Source organism: Poecilia latipinna, unplaced genomic scaffold (assembly GCF_001443285.1).
Source record: "Poecilia latipinna isolate Pla-1442-1.1 unplaced genomic scaffold, P_latipinna-1.0 Scaffold1694, whole genome shotgun sequence".
NCBI classification, from domain to species: Eukaryota; Metazoa; Chordata; class Actinopteri; order Cyprinodontiformes; family Poeciliidae; genus Poecilia; species Poecilia latipinna.
In genome coordinates, this window is record NW_015114310.1 from 104,825 (window position 1) to 129,244 (window position 24,420).

The 24,420-nt window shown below is 43.0% G+C and overlaps 1 protein-coding gene across 1 annotated transcript; it reads left to right on the forward strand.

Annotated features, from left to right (window-relative positions):
• Positions 1-642: 642 nt before the first annotated feature.
• Positions 643-6,827, forward strand: adsl (adenylosuccinate lyase). Its single transcript, XM_015060230.1, has 12 exons — positions 643-934; positions 3,831-4,034; positions 4,130-4,174; positions 4,357-4,436; positions 4,531-4,702; positions 4,781-4,827; positions 5,058-5,148; positions 5,225-5,294; positions 5,378-5,525; positions 5,611-5,791; positions 6,347-6,523; positions 6,658-6,827. The coding sequence occupies exons 1-12, from the start codon at positions 791-793 to the stop codon at positions 6,742-6,744; spliced, it is 1,446 nt and encodes a 481-aa protein (XP_014915716.1). The 5' UTR covers positions 643-790; the 3' UTR covers positions 6,745-6,827.
• The last annotated feature ends 17,593 nt before the right edge of the window (positions 6,828-24,420 follow it).

Consider the following 24,420-nt stretch of genomic DNA (forward strand, 5'->3'; position numbering starts at 1 on the left):
ACTTCAATTTAGACTTTCTGACCAAGATCAGCTAGAGTGCAGGGAGAGAGAACACTTACAGATATCAGCTCAACATGCTCCAGTCGGCGATTTGTTGCCTTTCGCTACCAGAGCCCACAGGACGCAAGTCACACAGTGGGAGAACAAAGACGACACGGCCTGAATGAACGCCGCAGCTCCTTATATACACCACGCCCAACTTAAGAACCGGAACTTCTCACCTGGAAACTATTTGTGTAGAATTATGTATATTTCTGTATGTGTTGTTGTACATAGTTATGCATATTTGAATAGACATTTTACTTTCCTTCCTCAGCCAAAGTTTTTCAAGTTCTACTTTATGACTCTGTATGGGGGTCATTTATAGCTTTCTAAAACTTGAACAATGGGGTTTAATCTAAGTTTGGAGAGAAAACAAAAACTGAAGAAAAGTCAATATTTCTTTTGATTGGAGTGCAGATGTTGTACTATTACAACACTGCGTCTTACGGTGTTAACTTAGTAGAAGTACGTAGCTTAAATTCTGATAACATTTTAAGTAGAGAGTTTTTTCAGTTCATGAAATTAGAAAAAATTTTTGACGAATATGTGCGTTCTGGTTCGTACTCCAAATCAGAAGGTGGCGGTAATGCACTTTTAAGCTGTCAGCCATCCACCAGCGAAAGATAGAAGAAGACGAAGCGGAAAGAGAGGGATCCGTGCGAGGACACGAGTGGGTGGGAGGCGCCTTCTGGTTTTATCCAAAAAGCTTCGGGCAGACCCTTTTCTTCAACAGCCTTGTCCTGCAAACATGGAGGGAAACGAGGAGTTTATGAAGTACCGCTCTCCGCTGGTGTCCAGATATGCAAGCAAGGAAATGGCCTTTAACTTCAGCGACAAGAAAAAATTCACAACCTGGAGGAAGCTGTGGATCCTTCTGGCCAAAGCTGAGAAGGTCTGACACGTTTTTTTTTTTGTTTTTTTTTTTTTTTTCGCTGTTTGTCCCCCTTTGAACGACTTGTGAACTTTTGAAGCTTGTGGCCTTCACAGACCTCTCAAATTCCCCGGTCTAAAAATAGTGGACGATCATGGCTGCAGCACATACAGAAATACTGCTGGACTACAAATACTTTTGACCATCTATATAAAAATAGCAACTGAATAAATGCCACTGTTGGGTAGAAATAATACAGGAAACTCTAAACAGATTAAAATTGTTAGTTTTATTATGCGTTTTAACCTTAAATGGTTGTCTAGCTCACTCATTAATTCTCAGTTAATTAGTTATGATGATTCATAACAAAGCAATAAAAAGTAGAAATTAGTCATCAGACATGTCCAAAGATTATTTATTTTTTTACATGAGTGTCACATCTTAGAGGCATCACAATAACCACATCCACACCACTGATGTGGAATGCTCAAGTTCTACTGAAATGTCATGCTTACACTATGCAGATGCTTTGTCTGCACTAATGAAGAATCATTCATCTTTTATGCAGAATGTTTAAAGTGGCTGACTTCTCTATTTTTCTTTATTAGTTGACTAATAATTACTTGACCCGGTTTCTACACTCACAGACTGTTGAGCTTTGAACATTCATCCCAAAATCAGTGAGGGATCATTGAGTATGATAAAAAAAAAACAAAATGAGTACATGAGATTACTAACCCACTTAAAAAAAAAATTCGGTACATCCAACGTGTAAGAGGATCAAAATAAACACATACTTTATTAACTTTACTTGACATTTCACCAAATGTGTTTTTTTTTTTTTTTTTTTTTTGTTCATATTGAGACGAACCCCACCCACATACGCCCTAAGGTCATGTGACCAGACAGGACACAGTTCAACAGCATCTTAACTCTGGAGCTCTTCTAATCTGATCAGCTGCCCGTTGAAGGCACCAAAGTGAACGCTAACACAGTGTTTCCCAACCCTGGTCCTCAAGGCACACTGCCCTGCATGTTTTAGGTGTTTCCTTGCTTCAGCACAGGTGATTTCAATTAGGAGGTGTTTGCTGAACTGCAATCTGCTGAATAAGGTGCATTAAACAGGGAAATTTCTAAAACATGCAGGGCAGTGTGCCTTGAGGACCAGAGTTGGGAAACACTGCGCTAACAGACCCTTTCTCTCAAGTGCTGCCTCACATGACATCCTACACGCAGATTCACATTCACTATTTGGGGTTACTGTAGTGTTGCTAGGACAGGCACTGTTTGAATATAGCACAGTATTTTTCTGTAACCAGAGACGGCCCTTGAAGTATATTTGTATTCTGACCTTTGTAGCCCAGTCAAAGTTCCTTTTATTTTAAGGGTTTTTTTTAGCATTTGGCTTTAAACCGTCTTGGTTTCATGTGTTCAGTAGATATATGTGTAGAACTAGCCTGTCTACTGTCTGACCTTTGATCCCGGCTGGTTTCAGCAGTGTGCTCATGGGAGCAAGCTGCTCATTCCTCTGTAATCAAGCTGTTATCAGATTCCCAGTGACTCTGCATGAAAAGATACATTCCAGGCTAATCAAGATATTAGGAGATCTCATGAGGTTGGTAAACTGCTAGATTGTTGGTGTGGAGGAAAGTAAGCTGTGAAAATAAGAGTATTCTTCCATTGATTTCTATTAATATTAAAGTTTCAGGGTCTGGGCGTTTAACTATCTTATGGATCATCAGTTATTTATCTTCCACAGTACAATCACACATAATCAGTTTCACAACTTTTCCTTTTCAGTTGCGTTCAGGCTTGTACCTCAGAATAGTTTGCTTTACTTCCATGTCCGAATTCGTTAAAGCCGTCAATAGTGTGAACATCATTTGATCGATGTTGTAAAGTTCTGTTCTGGTTCTGACCAGCATTTTCTATGCCTTGGCATTTATCGATAAGTTCCTCCCAACAACTTTATCACCAGAGCAGTCTATTATATCAACAATCAATGTTTTAGTGTGAAGGTTTTAACTGCCCCTAAGGGAGCGATCTAACTGCGTTCCAAAGACAGTGTTCACTTTGGCTCATTAATTTTGTAATTTTGTTTCTGTGCATGTTGTTTGGGCCTATAAGATAATGCCATCAGCTGCTGGACAGAAAGGAAGTTTCAATATTTGACGTAAAATTAGATTGCAGGGTGCAGTCAGACATTGTCCTCCATTTGGCTCAGAGACGGAGAAAATAAAAGCTTCAACTGAAGCTACAATGGTTAAACATGCAGGAAGATGTGGAGAGCGCTTATTGACAAGTTCTGCAAATGGCGACAGTGTTTGTAAACTTTACAGTGTAAAGTAAGGCGTTTTCTTAGCTGATGAAGTTTATGCTCACAAACGACTGAGGTGTTTGCCTCACTGGTCAATTCCTGCCTTGTGTACACCTGTGTACGTCAAAAACTACAGATGACTGCGCATTTGTGAGTGGTAAAGCATTTTGAATGTTGAGTACGGATAGAAAAGTGTTCAATAAACTCACTCCACTTAGCATGTATTTCCTGTAACAGAGGCGTGGCTAGAAAGTATTTTTTCAAGTACTTAACTACTTTGGACAAGTGGAGATATATGATTTATTTATGCCTACTGTTGATGTTGACTTGTTTTCAGACAGCCTCTCTCAAAACTTTATGCTCACAAACATTTGATTGTTTTATATGTGTTTAATGAGGTCTTATGACCATAAAATATGAAATTTATCTTGGAGTCAGGGACGTCGAGTAGCAACCGTAGACATTACCTCACCCACCCTGTTTTTCTTCAGTTTCTTCAAAAACACCCGTAATGATAAACATCTGATTAGAATGAAACTCTACAACCCGAACACTGGAGCTTGGCGTCGAGACATCTCTGCCTCGTCATTCCCCCCTCAGGAACTGGGTCTGCCGATTACGGACGCTCAGATCCAGGAGATGGAGACCCACGCTGAGGACATCGACTTCGCTATGGCCGCCGAACAGGAGCGGAAGCTCCGGCACGACGTCATGGCTCACGTCCACACCTTCGCTCACTGCTGCCCCTCTGCCGCCCCCATCATCCACCTGGGAGCCACGTCTTGTTATGTCGGAGACAACACCGTAAGTGTTTCTCCGAATGCATAACCCGAGAGGAAACCTTGCTGTGTTTGTTTACGTTCTCCACCTATTTTTGTTGTGTTGCATCTTCTCCCCAGGATCTCATTATGCTGCGCGATGGCTTTGACATCCTCCTCCCTAAGGTGAGGCTCAGATGTCGGTCTTACAACAAGCGCACCCACCCAGCTGTGCATCTCAGCTGTTTGGTAGCAAATCGGAGAGCCGGAATGAAGAGCTGCGCTTATTTAACCGGCGCGGCTTTCACGCCAGATTTGAATTTTACGTGACGTCCGTGTGTTTATGTAACAACTCAATCTTCCTCCAGCTGGCGAGGGTCATCGACAGGCTGGCAGACTTCGCAGACAAATACAAAGACCTTCCTACGCTTGGCTTCACACACTACCAGTGAGTACGTGCACGTTTCCCTCCAAGTTTTCACGTTTCTCCGTCATAAACCTGTGCTTCCCCCTGCCCCTCCTGACACTCCTCCCCACCCCAGGCCTGCTCAGCTCACCACCGTAGGGAAGCGGGCGTGCCTCTGGCTGCAGGACTTGGCGATGGACATGCGGAACCTGCAGCGAGCCCGTGACGACCTGCGTTTCCGGGGGGTCAAGGGTACGACCGGGACCCAGGCTAGCTTCCTGCAGCTCTTTCAGGGGGACCACGATAAGGTAGGAGAGATGAGGGTCGCTGGAGCAGCGGGCGACGAAGGAGATTTGATGGCATTCATGGTGTTTTTGTGCCATCAGGTGGAGGAGCTGGACAGGAAGGTGACAGAAATGGCTGGGTTCAGAAAGTAAGATATTTTTATGTTTTGTTTTGTTTTTTTACTTGGCATCAATAACTGATGTACATTTTTCCTTTATTTGTCCGATGTATTAAATTATGTCGTGTTTGCGAAACATTAGAAGACCGCTCTCAGTCTTCATCCCGTCCTGAACATCCCGACAGCAGCTTTACGACCCAAACCCTGATCCAAGAACATCAACCGTCTCTGGACATTAACGTCTTTGTCCTTTTCCTCAGAGCTTACCTGGTGACTGGACAGACTTACAGCCGTAAAGTGGACGTCGACTGTCTGTCCAGCTTGGCCAGTTTGGGTTCTACTGTCCACAAGGTGTTACGGAGGACATAAATGTCTCCATCTAGTGGTTTTTACATGTAAATGACGTTTACTTCAAACTGCTCTTTAGATTTGTACAGACATCCGTCTGCTGGCCAACCTGAAGGAAATAGAGGAGCCTTTTGAGAAAGAGCAGATCGGTATGTTTTGTTTGTTACAGCGGGAAGTTGTCCAGAAATTAAAGTTTAAGATAGTTTAAGGAGTTGTTGCTCCCTCCCTGCAGGTTCCAGTGCCATGCCCTACAAGAGGAACCCGATGCGCGCCGAGCGCTGCTGCAGCCTTGCTCGGCACCTGGTGGCGCTGATGGCCGACCCGCTGCAGACGGCGTCTGTCCAGTGGCTGGAGAGGACGCTGGACGACAGCGCCAACAGGTATTATTACCAACACCTGCAACAGATCTCACTTTAGACTAGCCAAAACAATCGTTTTCTACGCTTCTCTTTCGCTGACGCGCAGGAGGATCTCCCTCCCAGAGTCCTTCCTGACCGCAGACATCGTCCTCAGCACTCTGCAGAACATCACAGAGGGTCTGGTGGTCTACCCGAAGGTCATCGAGAGGCACATCCGCCACGAGCTGCCCTTCATGGCCACGGAGAACATCATTATGGCCATGGTGCAGGCCGGAGGGAACAGACAGGTAGGACGGCGTTTCAGACCATCAGACAACCTGAAGGAATTCATTGATTAGTTAATTAGTTAATTATTTCAATAAGCAATTCAACACGATAAATACGATTAATCGCTTCAAGCCAGACAGCTGATATTAGTAATTTTCTTTGACACATCAGCCCGATAAATAAACTTGGGCCGATATGAAGAACTGATATTTATTTCCGTCTTGTTGCCTTTTGTTTCTGGAATGAGCATGTTGTATTTGATTAGAAAGTGATGCAGCAAAGGATTGTGGGTAGTTTAACCGAAACAGAAAAGCAGTGAAGTGAGTGATCAATGTGGTTGTTTTTCTTTTCTTGGTGTTAAAAGTGTAGTTAAATACATTCAGCATCGGTAAATATCAGTTATTGACCATAAAGGTAATATTAATATCGGATATCGACACACTTACAAGGACAGTGACATATGATCGGTAGGCCCAGGCTGAGTTGGAAACTCGGATCGTCTTTATCTGAAGTTAAAACCTGAGAACTTGGAGCCTTTCCTGGTTACCACGGATACCGTTCTTGTTTCCCTCCAGGACTGCCATGAGAAGATCCGGGTTCTGTCCCAGGAGGCGGCGGCTGTAGTGAAACAGGAAGGAGGCGACAATGACCTGCTGGCCAGAGTCCAGAGAGACCCCTACTTCACCCCCATCTTGGGCCAGCTGGACGCCCTGCTGGACCCCAGCACCTTCATCGGCCGCGCCCCACAGCAAGTGTGTTAGACGGCCAACGTGACGCTGCATGATTCTTCGTCCTGCTGCTTTTGTTTTGGACAGTGAAGTTTCAGAAACCTTGCCTCGGAACATGTTCACAAAGCGAACATTTTTTTTTTTCTTCTGTCCTCCAGGTAACGAGGTTCCTGTCTGAAGAAATACGCCCCCTGCTGGAGCCCTTTAAGTCGAAGATGGATGTGAGGATTGAACTGGAGCTTTAAGGATAACACGCATGCACTATTACCCTCTGACCTGTGGACAAAGTTGAGAGAAAGACGGTTGAATAAAAGTGTTTTTAATTCTACCTGCTGCTGTGGTTTCTGCCGCCTGATGTCGGAGGTGAAACTGCACCTGGGAGGAAGTTTATCCTCATAAATGTTCCAATGAATGAGCTATTAACCACTGAGGGCTGGAGATGGTTGTTTGAGCTTGGAGTGAAAATAAGAATCTAGTTTAAGGAAAATGAGGAATAAATGTCAACTAATTTAGTATTTGGTTAATCGCTAAATGGAGTGTACACTCAAAAAAAGACCATTTGCTGAAAGAATAATAAATAAATAAATAAAGCTCAAACTGCGCAAAACACGTTTTCTATTTAAACTAAAAGAAAACACATTTGTCTGTGACAGACTGGCGACCTGTCCAGGGTGACCCCACCTCTCGCCCAGAACGTTAGCTGGAGATAGGCACCAGCAACCCTCCCAACCCCATTAAGGGACAAGGGTGTTGTTAGAAAAAATGGATTGAAAACACATTTGTATGTAAACTTGTTGTACCCAGAGCTCCTCATAGCGGCATAGTTTTAGCCTCACCTGATTCAAATTCTGTAAAAGTATATTTTAGCAAGCACCGTTTGCTATCCAAATATTAATCCAAAAATAATCGACAGATTATTGGCCATTTCCGACTGTTTTTTTGCTGCATCTCTGGACATTAGTAAAATCTGTAATCATCTAGCAGTACCCGCTTGCAAGCACAAGGGGGCACCATTTACCTTTTATATAAATATAAAATACGCTTTAACGTTTAATTCTAATCAGAATTGGTTCTTTAAATCCACTAAACGTTTATTGTTCAATCCATGTTCTTATATTTGCTTACCACTGATTTCTTTTGAACATGCAGAGTCAGAGGGAGACGAAGGGATCTGTTTAGATGGGGACGTTTTCAGAGATTAACCTTGGCCAGCAAGGGGCGCTGTGGAGCAGCATTGACTCTTGACGTCTTCACTAACTGATGGGAAAACGAAGATCTGCCTCCGTGCCAGCATTTTTTGTTTGTTTTTAGTTTTTATTTGGAAGACGCCTCCAATTCAGTAAAAAAAATTGTCAGGGCTATTTAAGATGAGCAAAACAAAGAATCTCCCACAGATAGGCTGACGGTGGGAGAGGCTTCACTCTTGGCTCAAACTTTCAAACCGTCTGTGTTTACCCAAACATAATGTCTTGGGACCTGTTGCTACGATTGAGCGACACTTTGTGCTAATCCGCACTTCAGCTTGAATTTTATGTTTTATTTATATCAGTAAAAATCAGCCTGTGTGTGTGTGTGTGTGTGTGTGTGTGTGTGTGTGTGTGTGTGTGTGTGTGTGTGTGCTCGTGATGGGAATGCTGAGCCCTCGGTGTCCTCCTATGCCTTGACAGCATTCTTTCACATACTTCATGCTGCGTGATGGCCAAAGGGAGGCTTTGATGCGTGGGCACACTGACCAGACGGGCAGCTTCTAAGTCTATGGGAATTTCTCAAGTCCTGACCCGTTCTGCTGGGGATTTCGGACCCACCCTTGCATTGTAGTTCTGCTGTCAGGAGACCCTGTTTGACCCATTTACTGCAGATTAGTCAACCACCTTGAACTTTTTTGTTTTTAAAGCAGTTTTTAAATAAGAAACCTCTTTCCATTTTCATTTTAGGCCAAATCAAGGTTACGAATGTCCTCAAAGGGTATTGATAAAACCCATTAACATGAGGAGAACTTCTTACAATTATTTAGCATCTTTTCACACTGATGTAATTTGGCAGTATATCAGGGCCGGCCCAAGCCTCCATGGCCCTCTAGTTCTGCCAACAATGTGCAATCAGCAGTCCGATCATTAGATCATTCACACACCTGCTTTAAACTTATTGCATCTCTGGCAGTGCTGTTTACTTTATATACATGTTTAATATAGGATACTTTTACTGGCCAACTGATTTATCAACCAGTTGATTTCTGGGACCGATTTCCCTAATTTTGGGGGATTGTGATTGGCCGATGCTTACACATGAAGCCTGCCCCCTCAAGGGCGGCTTCAAGACGCCCTAAAACAGAAAAAGTACAACAACAAAAAACAAGCCAACCATGGTGGGCGGAGGGGTGCGGAGAACCCACTTACGGGGTCGGGCCACGCCACCAGCCATGCCGCCTGGGACACCATGACCATGGAGACAGAGGAGAGGTGAAGATTTTGCAGCAAGTATCTCTTTGTCTCAAAGATGAAAGGGCAGCTGCATTGTCAATGTGGCCCGCTTTTATTTTTTAAATATCCATTTTTTCATCAAGCTGTGTTTACACGGTTCAATTGATTTACACTCAAGTTTCCCCCTTTAGGAAAGTCATAATTCTGTTTTCAGCATGCTAAACAGCCTACTGTGTGTGTGTGTGTGTGTGTGTGTGTGTGTGTGTGTTTGTTTACATGTGGTCTAGGGTTGATGCCCGTCAACCAGTCACCCTGAACCTCTTTACTGTTTCCCCAATTCATAATTTGGGATATCTGAGTCATCAGAGCTAAATTGCAAATTCAAGCCACACTTTTCAGACTCTTATGTGCATTTTCAATTCCATCTTTATAATTCTGTCCTGCTCCAACACAACAAAGTCATGGAACGCGTTGCATTTTGTGATGGTATATGAGTACTTCTGGCAAATCCCTCTAATTGTAAAATGCAACGTGTGTACGCTAGCTGCTCTGCATCAGCAGCATTACCTTCTCGGCATGCTGCTGAATTCAACAGGAGCTCATGCACAGGAATTCAGATGGAGAAGCGTGGCGCCAAAACACCATTGACCCCGCTGGTTTCATTAGTGAGAAGAAAAGGCTTCATAAAATCCCCAGTAGCGACGTGCAATGAGTTGGGAGGCCCTTGATGTAAATGTCAGAAAAAGAAGAAGAAAAAAACCCCCTTCTGGATCTCCTATTGAAGTGTGGTGAGAACATGGCTTGTGTGACACCAGCCTTGTTGCTTTTGACTCGGACTCAAGAGGGAAGGTACTACGGGAGGCGCGCTGTTTGAGTCCACGCCGTAATCTCTCCTAACACCTTGCTCAGGCACTGGTGTTCCTCTTATCCACGCAGCGAAACAAAAGCAATGCCTTCCTATCCTGCGGCAGGAGCGGCCGCCTCCAGGAGAGTTATCAGACATGGGAGTGGCGGCCCTCTGCAACAGTGTGACCCCGTCAGGCTCTTCTTATCCTGTGCATTCCACGTCCAAAAGGGGCTTCTTGGAGCTGGAAGCACGCAGAGGATGATTGACTGTTGGAGGGGAGGAGGAGGAGAAAGGGTGATGATTGGGGAGGAATAGGATGGATGCAGAAGAGAGATGGAATTGTCTAGATTTCCAAGAGCTTGATCCGGGGACAGATAGGGAGATTGCAGGCCGGCAAGAAAGCCCCAAGAGGAGAAGAAGAAGAAAAAACCCAACAGAAGAGTGGGCATCAGCAGCCGTGATCTCACCCTCTGCTCCTCTCTTTGGCACCGCCTGCCAGAAAGCTGCCCTTTTGCTGAAAAATGCCAAGTGCACCACATTCCTCCGGCCACACAAAGGCCCTCCCTCGTCTCAGCTGCATAGGGCAATCAGACAAGGGGTAATTATATAATTAGGCCGACCCGCACTGCTGTCCCACTGGTGTGCCGGTTGGGTCACATTTATGTTGTCACATAATAAAGCAAGCTGACCCTTATCGGAAACAGAGCGACATTCAGCTTTAATGGGTTCAGGGGGTTTTTTGCAGCTGAGGTTAGCTGAGTTAACGTCTTACCTGCAGGAGAGGAGATAACTCATTTAATATAAATCTAGATGAGCTGTTACCTGGACGTAATGGATCAGTTTCATGTCATTTTGCCCCCTTGCAAATTTTTACTCTTGATTCTTACATGAATGTTGCTGTTTCGTCTTTGTAAACAAACCATTTCATACCCATTTATACACCTGCTATAATATTGTCTGAGGAATGGTTGTAAAAATATTCAAATTTCACACAGAACTTCATTTAGTTGTGTATTATTATCTGAAAACTTTGTATCACATCTATTTACATTTATTTAAGTTAAAAAAATATATATATGAGGCAACAAATTGAAGTCTGTGGACTTTAAGACACAGCTAACATGAAAAGCTGCGGGTTACGTTAGTTAATTAAGGGAATAATTTAACAATTTCTGATTATCGTAAAAGTTTCCCTTTCAAAATATTTAATTTTCACTTTTGCAAAGCAGCGAACTTCACATGTAAAAAGTTTCCGGTGAGACTAACATTCAAAAACTAATAAAATAGTTTTTTAATCGTATGAATTTCTAAGGCTTTACTTTCATAACACATAGTGACTGTAACCGGAAATGGTTCACATTCTCTGACCACAGTGCATGTTTCACTCAGGAAGATCATTGATGATGCACACCCTCCAACCTCCAGCTGTAGAGTAAGTATTCATCAGCTTCTGTTTAAATATCTGCTCAGTGAAAATGTGACAATATGCTTTACACTGTTCAAAAATTCCACTGAGACTAGGATTTATACCAAATGAAGACTAACTCGCTCACTCTTTGGTTACCTAGCAACAACCTGTTGAGTAACTTGTCTCAGCAGCAGTTTCAGGTTTTGCCACCGTGACTCATAATTGCTAAGAAACAGCACAGAGTAAAAGATGTAGATAAAAACAGGAAAGGTCACAACACCAGTTTGGCAATATTTCAGATATTTAAAACAAACAAAAAAAAACAAATCAACAATTATCAGTATCAACCGATACGATATGCTTATATCGTGATGCGTCCCATTAACCCTGTGCTTGTTGGCCGCCAGATGTAATCTGGACAGATTACTCGCAAATCGCTGACGTTTGACATTTTCTTGTAAGGAGTGGTGTCGGGGGAATCACTCCACCAAATGACAGCCGTGGTCAGCAGCTACAGAGATAAGACCCCCCGCTGCTCCCCCATCGACTCAGGATCTGCCGCCCCAGACGAGAATTGAGCCAGTGTCTCTCTCAGCTGGCCACCGGCCAGCGGTCTCCCCTCGCACCACGGCCTTGGCTTTGGGTGTGTCTCCAGTCGCACGGGACAGCACAGAATAGACTATTGTTGCTCGCACAAGACAGAGGGGCCGGGGGCGGCGGAGGGAAGAGGTGCTGATTCCGATGGCGGGGGACTCAAGATGGCGAGAGGAGAAATAAGCTTTCAACAAGCAGGCCGAAAAGCACACGGACAGCGACGCATGCCTTCGCTCTGCTGTTCACATGCACCTATGATTATCCCATCACACACACACATGCACACACACACACACACACACACACACACACACACTCGGTCTCCGTTGCAATTCAGCCTGTTTTTCCTGGTCTGGTGGTATTCGGTCAGGGACAAACATGGGGCACCGTGCGTTCAAACACAAGGTGTCTTTATGCAAAAACAATTCTCAAAAAAGAAAACACAACCAGTCGAGGTAATTTAATATGACTAACTTCCTATTCCCCGTCTCAGTTATGATGCAAAGGTTTGCAAACATCTAACAGGATCTGGAAACAAGACAGGCAGTTTATCAGAGGATGTCCTGCTAAAGTCAGGTGGACTCTGTTGACTAATTAGGTGACTCCTGGAGGCTACTGTCTGGGCTAGGATTTATTTATAGGTGTCAGAGTAAAAGGGGTTGGCCACAAGGCTTTTTGGATTTTTATTTGTGGAAAATGTTCAGTCTGCTCACAGTCGTGTTTAACAGTTTCTTATGACGTTGTGCTGTGCTGGAGGCACAGCACAACGTCATAAGTCACTGGTATTTTGACGGAATGGCCGATTTCTTTTCATGTGTACTCATGGATTTGTTGACAGAAAGTGGAAAGTCAGCCATGACCCAAAGAAGAAGAAGTAGGTTCCTCCATAACCCTCTGAGATGACGACGGAAAACTCAGAGAACTTCAAAAAATGTTTCCACCTTTTCAAAGTCAAACAAACCAACGGTTGAACCAGTACCACGTTCATCACGTGTGAAGAAAAGTCTCGTGACTCAGGAATTTTGCACAGGGGCTTACCTTTCTCTGACGTCAGAAACGGCAGGTGAATAACCCCGAAGGAATTTCATTGTCTCTTCTGAATCGAGACGAGTGTTTGCCGAAAACATCGGCAAACAGTCATTAGTACTTAAAGGGCTCCGGTTGTCTGTCTCTTTGTGGGAGATTACTGCTTTTGTTAAGTTGAAAGACTTCATATGGAAGAAAGTATCACCCTCATCATAGCTGCAAAAACATCTCCTTCCAATTACAGACTCTCGCCCACCTCACAGGAGATACAACTCTAAATATGGCTTTAGTTTTTTTTTTGTTTTTTTTTTAAGATGCAAGGAACCGCATACCAGTGGCAGCAATGGACGCTATCTGCAGTTTGTTTTTTTAAATGTTGGCAACAATATCCCAAGCTTTGTCTGTCTCCAGAGGTTTGCACTGCTTTGAGTCTTAATCATTTTCTAAAAAAAAAAAAATACTCTTACTGAGGATGTATTTTTGGATTAGATGCAGGAAATTCCCATCAAGCAAATGGAATGCCATGTTAATTTTTATTGCGACCAAAACTGCCAGAGTTTAATTTGCACACTCTGAACTTTCTTAGCCAATACACTGTAGCTGCTTGCAAAAAATGTGAAGTAATCAAGAAACCTTTGACTAAAGGGAAAGAAAAACACTCTGCTTTCTCGGGCTGAACTTTTTGATCGATGCTTGCCGACCCCGCGGTCCCTGCTGTCGAATGTCTTGACCTTTCCATCCCGTTGGACGGCTTCGGCGCAGGGAGATGGTGTCGTGTTAGAGAAAACACTCGCAGGGATTATGTAAGAACTCTGACATTTTGTGGTGGGCAGCGACCTGCTTTGGTCTTTCTCTCTTTCGCTTTGAGGATCAGCGAGACATTTCCTCAGCTGGACCTCGGAGGTCGGCGCCACCAGTGGCCCTGAACTGACTATGTCTTAATGTGACATCAGTGGGAAAGGCTCTTTGCGGGCGCGCTGTCTGTGATGTGAAAGAGACCACCACGATGATTATTATCAAAGGAGAAGATCATATAATGGGGTCTGGCCTCAGCAACCCCCCAGCTAAAAAACTTCTGCCACTATTTGAACTCACAAAGCTTTTTTCTCATCCGTCTAATTCATTTATTATAGGGATTTTATCACCACAGTGGATGTTATGATGTCAGCATCAAACATTTGATTGAAACAGTGAACATAGACATTTTTAAAAATGCGTGACATGTACAATAGACAAGGAATTTTACAGTAGTTTAAACTGAGCCAAGGCTTTTATTACAGACAGAGCAAAACAGCAAGAGTTATTACTGGTTGTTTTGTGATGTTTTGCTCCTAGAAAACCAGTAGTTTTAGTTCACGTAAACAAATATTGCAACCAAACTTCAATGTGAGCTGTACAACTTTAAATAGCAGAGTTACTGGAACAAAATATGATGATGTGTGCTAGGGGGAAAAATAAATCCCTGTCTGAAATGTTTAAAACATTTCACAGTGTCAGTCAAGGGCAAAAACGTATCTTAAAAGGTACCTTTTGTTATATTTCCTGTTTATTGTTACATCATCCTTTTTTAAGTGTCTTTGCATGAAATGATCAGCCAAATGTAAAAAGGCAAACATGGCATGCCTCTCTGTCAGCCTGCCTCTAGTTTCCATGGTAACCAGCACTCAGGCTGGTCAATGGTGGCGATTCCCACAACATCCACGCTTCAGGTGCTAACCAGAGATCCACAGATCGCAATACAGCGGACATTTCCCCGTCCTTTGGAGCAACCAATGCCAGTTTTGACAGATCAAGATTTTTCCTTAAAAACTACAACATGAGAAGAAGTATTCAAAATGTGTATTTATATTAGGAGTAGGTAGAATACAGAGAGCCAGAGAGCAGATGCTGTATAATGTTTCTCTGTTTTAAGAGAAATTCAAAATTACAACAGAGTTCCCATTTTAAGCTGTTTCTGATATGCTACATAGAGATATTAGCATTGTTAGCTCTGTCTGTGTTTTCCCTAAAGCAGAGGCTACCGACCACTGGGCCGTGGACTGTTTGGTACCAGGCTACAGAAAACAATTCATATGTTTTGTAATTAACACAGTTCGTTCAATCAGACTGTGAAAGTGGTGTTATTATGAAAAAGCAGAAAATATCTGTTGTCCTCTGATGGTAGACTTGACAAACGTTGAAATATGTAGCAGAAAGGAAGAGCAGGGGGGCATGCGACCAGGTCGGCACAAGGGAAAAAAACCTTTGGAAACTATTGATGTAGAGAATGTAGACAAGCTGAAAATGGCCTAATTTCTCTGTACATCTTTGTTTATAACTTAGACTTTCATAACAGCATCACGGTACTGGTTTCATCATGCCACTTCTTTGATTTGGCAAAAAGTACGATAGCTGTCAACTCTTCTGGTAGGTCTACAGCCAGCTCAATGCAAAGATCTTATGATGGAACTGGTAAAAAAAAACAAAAAAAAAAACACAGCCTTTCCCTTGCAGGTGTGTGAACTTGTTGCTTTCAGTAATCCATCCTGTCCCCAAAGAAACGGACTTTAGCAGTAAAAAAAAAAAAAAAAAAGCGGTTCAGCCCTGCTCTTCAAGCGCATTGCATTCTGCACAATCTCCACAACTCAGCTCAGATTCTCAGCTCAGCTCAGATTCTCCTCCGTGTGAAGCTGTCAACTCATCTTCCATGTACACTGAAAATGATCCCAGCTTCTTTTAAAAGCCCCTTAGCTCCCTCGCCATCACAGCACATGCAGCTAAGACTGAAGATACTGTTCCTGGAGCAAGACTCGTTCTCAAGAGAGCTGTTCTGAAAGTTTCTCAGGAGAGCGTTTACTAGTGATATCACTCTAAATATTTGATTTAATTTATTCAAATCCCTGAGGCAATTCTGCTTGTAGTCTAAGAAACTAAAACTGAAAACACCACCTCTCCTCCCCCTTTTTTCTTAATAAGCTCAACTACTTTCACTGGAAGTCTCTGAGGGTTGCACGTTTGAGTACTTCCATCGCATTATTTTAAATCAAGCACATCCGATGACAAATAGTATTTGAACTCTCAAAATATTTAGTCTAATTAGTTCGTTTGGAGTTGTTTTGTCTGTCAAACGGACACAGTTAATTGGGCACCCCACCGGAGACGTCCGATGAGCACTCCGGTCCGGTCCGGTCCGACCGCACGGACCCGTCCATGGGAAACCTGACGTCAGAGAAGTTCCACCTTCCCAGTATGTATAGGTAACCTTTCTACCCCCCTTTCTCGCGTCTTGAGCTTGCATTTTCATATTTCGCTGGTATTTCCGGATGGCTCCCACATTTGCAAAATAAAGGCCATCGGAGTAGTCATTATAAGGTTGAACAATAATGACTGGAGGAACTGAATAAAAGCCTGGAGAGGCTTGTTGACCTTTCGGAGCTAAACTGGTCCTGGCTTCTGTCTGTGCACCGCTGAGCCCATTGTGTTCCCAGACCTTATCATTGTGTTGCAGTTTCCTCTCCGTCGCTGCGTGCGCGCACGTGTGCATGTGTCGGAGGCTGCGCGCGCGTCAGGACCGTCCTGTGTATATGTATACAGCTTGCGCGGCCCGATCCGCCGTACTACAAAGGCACAAAGGCTCGAAGTGATGTGTGCTGCTTTCACACTTTGAGGGACTCACACAAAGGCAAAAGGCTCCGTGGAAAACTTTTATCTGGGAAGGCGACGGCGATGACTTTGGTTTCTTCAATGAGCGATTGAAATTAGCTTCTGCCTCGCATGCAAAAATGGCTGCCTGTGGCGCAGGAGTGGTGGAGGACTGGAAGCTAAGCAAGCAATGGAGAATATGATTATCAATCAATATCCGCAGCGCTGCTAAGAGGGACAGCTGCTGTGTTCCCACTGACCATATAATTGTGCAAATTGGAATTCCAAAAATAAATTTGCTTAATGAAAATGTGCTAATTTCAAACAAACAAACAAAAAAAAAAACCTCATGTTTTGAGATTTTTAAAAAAAGTATTTGCGCTGATAAGTTTTTTTTTTTTTTTTTTGGGGGGGGGGGCTGTACCAAAAGTATAGTATTTTTCACAAAACTGCAGTGGACAAACTTTTCCGCACCTCGAGTCATGTGATCAACAACCAGGATGTTACTACTGCCGGAAAAGACAAAGAAGAGGACAGGAAGTGGTGGGAAGACGATGTTTTTCAATGACTTAGCGATCAGACAAACTTATTCACGTGTGATTTTAATTGCATCCCGTCCTGCGTAAAAGTTTGTTTTGTTTCGACATTAGCAGAACACCAATAAAATATTGCGCACATTTGTAATGGAAGCACAGCTTGTGTGCTTAGAGATATGGCACTGTTGCAATTCACAATAATGCTCCCTGGGGGGGGGGGGACCCAAATCAAAAAACATGTGCTAACAATTTTTGCATTTAAGAAGGTGGCATATGTGTGAAAAATAAAGACTAAGTTATTTGACAATGTATGGGAATCCTTTACCAGCTGTGCCACTGCTATCCACTATTTAAAAAAACAAGGGTGATGATAGAATAGATATATATAAACTTCACTGTTAAATGACAAAGGATGGAATAGACTGCTTGGTGTTTTGTAGCTAATAAAATAGAACTGAATTCACTTTATTGATCCCACAGGGGAAACTGTGTACTTATTCACAAGCTATTCCATCCAGAGGGTTAATTATTAGCAAATGCAAATATAATCCTAAGCAATATAAAATTATTAAAATATACACATGGATGTGATATTATAAGTCATTTAAATACAATCTAAACATAAAATTAAAATAAAATATTTATCATAATCGTATAAATAGTTTTTATTATTATTTAAGTTTCTATTTAGATTGATATTTTATATGTCTGGGAATATTCATTTCATTTTAGTTATTTATTTATTTTTTTTACCCACTCATTTTTGAACTATTTGAATTTTCCTGGTTAGACTGATATGTTATACATCTAGGAAATTTTATTTATGTATTTAAATAATACTTTACTGAATTATTAGCCTCGTTTGAGTGAATAATGTTGCGGTGTCGATACTGCTAACGTGCAAAATCGTGTATTAGACTGTATGTGACATGTTTAAAGGAAAATGTTAACAGAGATATTAGAAAAAAAAAAGAGGGAGAGAGCTGGAAAAGTGAAACCCTGAATGCACCATAAATATAACGAAGTCAGAGACGCTGGAACTAGATAAGAGATGGAACGGCCCAGTCAAAGTCCAGCACTATATTAAATTAACAATTTGTGGAGCAACTTGAAAATCCATGTAAACAACTCTCCTCCTGACTGCTTAATGAGCAGGAATATCTGTCTCTGGCATGTAAATCTGGTTTAGACCTACCCCCCAAAAAACTGCACCTGTATTTGCAATGACAGATAATTCTACAAAGTAATCTTTGCCACTCCACACTTTTCATATTCTTGTTGAATCCCCGCTTACAACCTTCCGTCCATCTCACGTTTATCCGCTGCTGTGTCTTTGTCTGTCCGGCAAACATCCCAACAAAACTCTTAAATGTTTGAAGAAACAAACAAAAAAAACTTTCGATGCACAAGCAGGCGTATGTCTCTGCAACAGTAGGGATTTCTTTTCACATCTCAGTCAGCCCTGCTGCTAAATGCCACAGAGGATAGGAGGCTTTGCAACACAGAGGCCCATTCATGGAAGTTAAGAGCTGACGATAGCTGCAAAGTATTACTACAACTCAGGAATGAGTGATGAGCTCTGCCTCCTCAGAAACTCTCTCCAGCAGAAAGAGGGAGAAAAACTAAAAACCCCCGAATGAGAAGCCCCGCTGCCTCCACCTGCTGCCCCCACCCCTCCGTCCCTCCTTCCTCATCGGACGGGGGAAGGAGAAAGGAGCCCTATGATGTCACCGGACGCTCTGTTCTCCAGGACAATACACCCACACCTTCGGGACTTTCCCTACCCTGGCAACAGGGGGAGCTGTTGTGTCCTGGTGGCATGTGTGAAGTGACTCATTGCCTCCTTTAGCCCACGCAGCACACACACACACACACACACACACACAGACACACACACACACACACACACACACACACACACACAGTAGCTTTCACAAAACACTCAGATACATAGATCACTTGTATGAATGCACAGGCAGAGGAAGCTCAATCTGAAAGGCGGCCTGTCCTTTCAGATCAATACACATTGTACGCTTTGTTAAAATGTGTAAAATTCATCTATCAGACTGAAAAAAAAAGAGCTCTAAATGGGAAACATTTACTGTGGGAAGAAAATCCCACATTAGGAAGCAAAAATCCCACGTGCCACTTTGAAAAGCGGCCATAGCCGAACATGTCAACCAAAACCCAGGCATTTCTGTAAAAAACGTCCATCAGAGAGTCTAAGGTTGTAACATGTGATCCAATGCCATTCACATTTATCCTGGCCACTCTTCAAAATGGGGAAAACAAGAGCACATAGCATTGAAATAAGGCAGGTGTTTGAACAAGGCTGAGTTTTATCATGCAGGTTAAGAAACACATTTAAAAGTTGATCAGCAAATTTTACATAATCTTTTAAGAAAGATTATGTTGATTCTGCACCAGTTTTGCCAAATTATTAGGAGCCTTGTTGTTTAAGATCCAAAGAGCCACTTGCGACTTCAGAACCGATGAGTTTGGAGTTCTAGCCGCTTTTTCTTCACACATATTTGGGTAAAAAAAAATTTGGTGACGTGTCCAACACCTGTAATGTGATTGGTCACAAATTTGAAGTGGGCGTGGCCAACACGCTGGTAAGTTCTGCGGTGGGCGGGGCCTCCCGGGACTTCCCAGGAGTTCTGCATTCTACGTCTTGTGAAGTATGAAGTAAGCTGGCCAGAAGCAGCTTTCTCTTTCCATCTAGAATGTTCTTGCAGAGCAAACGAGCCATAAGAATCGAAGCCTTGGTGTTTCAATAACTTGTATGTTTACAGATAATTTCATTTTGAAGAATAAAGGTCAGAATTTCTGAATCAATTTGACACTTTTGAGTGAAATTAAGAGAAACAAGATGCTAAAACGAAAAAAAAAAAAATCTAAATATTTTCACATCCACTACATTGGTTTCAACAGACGAGCTGCATGCTTTTTCTCAGGTTCCTATCTATCAGCCGTTGTTGCGCACACATTTTCCACACATCTTGATATCCTGGACCTCGTTAGAGACAAAACCGCCCGGCTAAAGGTGGGACGCTGCCAAGATCTATGGCTGATGGGGCCCGATAAGGGAGTTTCTACAACAAACTACCTCTGGCCATCAAAGCTATCCTACCATTGTTCCCTCAGGCGGAGGAAGCCAGGTTTGTTGTGTTATTGTTGGAAGTGGGAGAAAGAAGGAGGGAGCTGGAATCGGTGCGCATCCATGCGCGTGCAAGGCGGCGTGACGTACCGTCAGCCTCGGTTGTTTGTGTCCGTTTTCGTGTCCGTTTTGCTCACTCGCTCTGTCTGCGCCTCAAGTGTGTCACAGGTCAGCGCGGGCCGGGGAAAGCCATCAGCGCGAGCGCTACCTGAGTCAGAGCGGGGCACGAGCTTAAAGCCGAGGGCAGGAAAACACCTGGGAGCCGAAGGAGAACAAACAAATCCAGAGGAGGAAAGAGGAAGACGACGCAGGATGAGGAGGGGAGTTTAGCCGAGGGAGAGAGGGGAAGAGCAGAAAGCGTTTTAAGCCGTGCGGAGTCCAGGAAGAAGCCAGGGGGGGTAGGAGGGGCGGGGGAGAGGAAAGATCCGGTTTAAGCGTCAGACTAACGAGGCTGTGCAAAAATGTAATTGTTAATTGCTTATTTTTCCGAGTTATCGTGTAGTTCAGTGGCTACTGAGCAAGTCTTCCGAATCCTGATCTGCTCAATTTTACGCTGAACCTTCCAAAAAAAAAAAAAAAGAAAAAGAAAAAGAAATACCTTGTGAAAATCAACTCTGATTCTTAGTCCTTGGTTGGGTGTGGTGCTTTATTAAACATGGCGGATTGATTGAGGCTAAAGAGACTAAACACGGAAAACCGCGGTGGATTCTGGGGGGAAAAAGATGGTCAGAAGAAGACACACAGATTGAGCTATTTAGTCCAGAATGACAAGAAATATGTTAAGAGGAGTCCAGGTGAGGCCTTTAAAACAAAGAACACTGTACCAACTATCAAGAATGGTGGTGGCAATGTCATGCTGTGGGGCTGTTTTGCATTACACAAAGTGGATGAGAGAAGAGGAAGACTCCCTGTAGCTTCATCCATAAAGACCTGGTTGATAAATCTTTCACTTTCAACACCAAAGCATGGCAATGGCTTATTTTTTAGTATTACAGGGAAATACATGAAGTTTTTCACAAAAATATTAACTTCTCATTACAATTTTCAAATACCACAATATAAACCAATGTTTTTCTTCTTCATTAATTTCATCCTGTCTGTGATTTGATTTTAGGATGACAGCAGTTTTGCATATCTTGAGAAATTAACTAACTTCAGGCACCGTCGTTGTTGACTCCTCTAATTTTCTATCTCATTTTTTTTGTTTAGTTGGTGTTAAGGTCTTTATGATTGGTCACTAAAACTGTACAATTGATTAACGATAATCCTTATTTTGAAGATACTCTTGTCTCTGTACCTCTACAGCAGGGGTCACCAACTCCAGTCCTCAAGGGCCATCCTGCAACTTTTAGATTCACCTCTGCTCCAAAACGTCTGAATTCCCTCACCAGCATTCATTCCTCTCTGCAATAGGCTGGAAACGAGCAGTTTATTTGATCCAGGTGTGTTTGAGCAGAGACGCATCTAAAAGTTACAGGATGGTAGCCCTCGAGGACTGGAGTTGGTGACCCCTGCTCTACACCGTATCCGTACCATTCTCCATGGCAACCTGACCCCAGGTCTACCTCGCCTGTCATCCAATGAGCACTGCAGATCAGCGTCGACGTCTTTCGCCGCCTTGTCGTTTCTTTTTTCAACCTGAAGTCTAGAGAAGTCTGATCAGGTCGTTGTTTTTTACATCGTTGTGAAGAACGATGAGATCTAAGTCTCTTCTCTAACCAAACACATTGGATCAAACATTTTTCTGATTGGATGTTCTGCTTTACATTTAAATCTTGCCCCTAAAGTGTCAGACTGTGTCTTTCTGGACATCTCGGCTGTAGTTCTGAATGGATGAATAACCATTTTTCCAAGTCTTTCCACAAGCTAGTTCACATTGTGAACACCCCTTCCTCAGAAACAAGGCATAGAGGGCCCGGGGCCGATGCAGCTGCTCAGACAAAAACATCCCCGACACAGAACTGGGCCAATCCAAAGTTTCTTCCCACTCTGTCTCTGCAGATGGCATTGTTTCCAGACACAATTTTCATTGTATCTAGAGTAGGAGGCGATGGAAATCGCTGGTGCCACAGACGCAAATCGTGTTTGTCCTCAGCGACCCCCAGCAGCAGCAGAGGATCAGCTGCAGGTCTTCTCGCAGGCATATGCCAGCCTTCTCGCCCTCCTAAACCCGACCCGGCCCCTCCCGCTCTTGTCTTCTGGGAGGTAAAGCCTGGATTTCCCCGTTTCCACTCTCTCTAGCTCTTTAACAGCTCGCGCCTTGCTCTCACCCTCTCATTTAATGCCACTCCTCTCATTTCCTCTCCTCCTCCTGTTAAACCATTAGGCTCCTTTCAGCAAAATATTCTTCCTTTTTTTTCTTCCTCTACCTGTGCCACTACAATAGACCTGACCCAACAGAACATGCATAAACCAGTTTCTCCTTTTTTTCTTTAAACATACTCCCATAATTCCCACTGATGCATTAATCAAACATAGTTGTGTCTTCATTTACTGAAGAATACCTAAAGCTGGTGCAATAATGGCGGATTAAAGCTGCATGTGTGCGTGGGCCGCTGGTGGTTATTAAAACACACACACCCACACACACACACACACACACACACACAGACGTATATATGTGCAGAATTATCCCAGAATGCTGGGGTGGAAATTCCTTCGAGGAGCTCCGTGAGTTTGTGCCGAGAAGGTGACGTCTGGGTGATTTATTGCACTCCAGAGTTTTACTGAGCAGCTGCATCACGGCAATTCAACAAAGATCACCGCCTCCAAATTACAGTCAACTCGGGGTTTGTTACATTAATTACTTGCGACATCCTGAGCTGATTTTTCTTTTTTTTTTTTTTTTGCCTACTGTAGCTTCCATTCAGTAGATAAATTTCCTGAAAGTACAAAGTGTTGGCAAATGAAGGCAAGTCGAGCAAAAACGCAACATGATGTGATTTATGTCAAGCTTGTCATCTCAGTTAGCTGGATGGCTGAAGCCACATTTGTTACCCACAGCTAAGTGCTTTTGCCATTTGGACCACACTCCATCTTCTATAATATATCACAAGGTTGCATTATGCAGAATGAGACTCGCTGCACCTATAGATCATAGAGTCTTGGGTCGTCTCTTATGTTTTCTTCTTTTACTCTCATCTATAGACTTCAGGCCGGTGGACTGAAATAACCCAGTGTTTTCTTTTGTTTTCTGGTAGAAATCACCACATTTTTATCAAAAATCTGCTGCTGCAGAGTTTGTGGTGCCAGGTCCTTTCACAGCATCACAGTTCCTCCACTGTAGTGGGTAAAAGCTGCGTTAACATCATTTTCAGGGATGCGCAGAAGAAGAAAGGCCAAATACACACGGGAATTCAAGAGAGAAAACATCTGAATAATTGGCACTATGACCTCATGGTGCAAGAAGGTCAGACCGATAACAGCAGAATTAAATTAAGATTTAAACGTGATGAACAAGTCAATCCACATCCCCGGTGTTGTTGACAGAGAGTCACATGGCCTCACTAACACATTTCATGATTGTTTTTATCTTTTATTTTTCTGACAAAGTGAAAAACTAATCAAAACATATATAAAAAAATATTTGGACATCAGGAGAAAATATGTCACTCACCTTTCATGAGACGCAGACCAACTCACCTCTCTGGTTCTCGTACAGTTAAGCAGATGCCACATGTTTACGTTTGTGCTGGTCGGACAGAAAGTTATTTTTCCTGGCTTCACTCCTGCACAACTAATTGGCATAAAAATAGCGGCAAAAGACGTTTATGGAGACGAGATGTCAGTTTTCTGCAACAGTTTAACACCTGAGGGATTATTTCTCCGTCCTCCTCACTCTGTGTGCTTTGGCAAAACACAAACACGAGTTCCCATCCATCTTTGTTCGCCACAATTACAGTTATTATGAACTTTTTGAAATGATTGCTCTCACTGTGGGCTCAGCATCTCTGAGTGAGAGCAAGTCTTACACAAACACCACGTTCTCTGGATTTCAGAGTTTGGAAGAACGGCCGAAAGAAATACATTACAAACAAAAAAAAAATCCCATGGATTTCACATGTGATCGAGTATTTAGTTCATTTGATCCATGGTTTCATTAACATGTGATCATGTTTCACATGTGGACCACATGTGATCAGATTTTTTTCCCATGTGAAGATCAGGTGGTTGTTCTGAATATGTAAAAAAAAAATCTCATTAATTTTACATCAAATGTGAAACCGTTGTACCACATAAAAAGTGCACATGTGATTCACACAAATCTTCACATGTGAATGATGCGAGACACACGTGTGATTTTGGAAAA

Bases quoted from the DNA above. Each gene is read 5' to 3' on its own strand.
- adsl (XM_015060230.1), top strand. From the start codon at position 791: ATGGAGGGAAACGAGGAGTTTATGAAGTACCGCTCTCCGCTGGTGTCC. The intron at 5,149-5,224 runs GTGTTACGGAGG...ACTGCTCTTTAG, and splicing joins TGGGTTCTACTGTCCACAAG to ATTTGTACAGACATCCGTCT. The intron at 6,524-6,657 runs GTGTGTTAGACG...TCTGTCCTCCAG, and splicing joins TCGGCCGCGCCCCACAGCAA to GTAACGAGGTTCCTGTCTGA.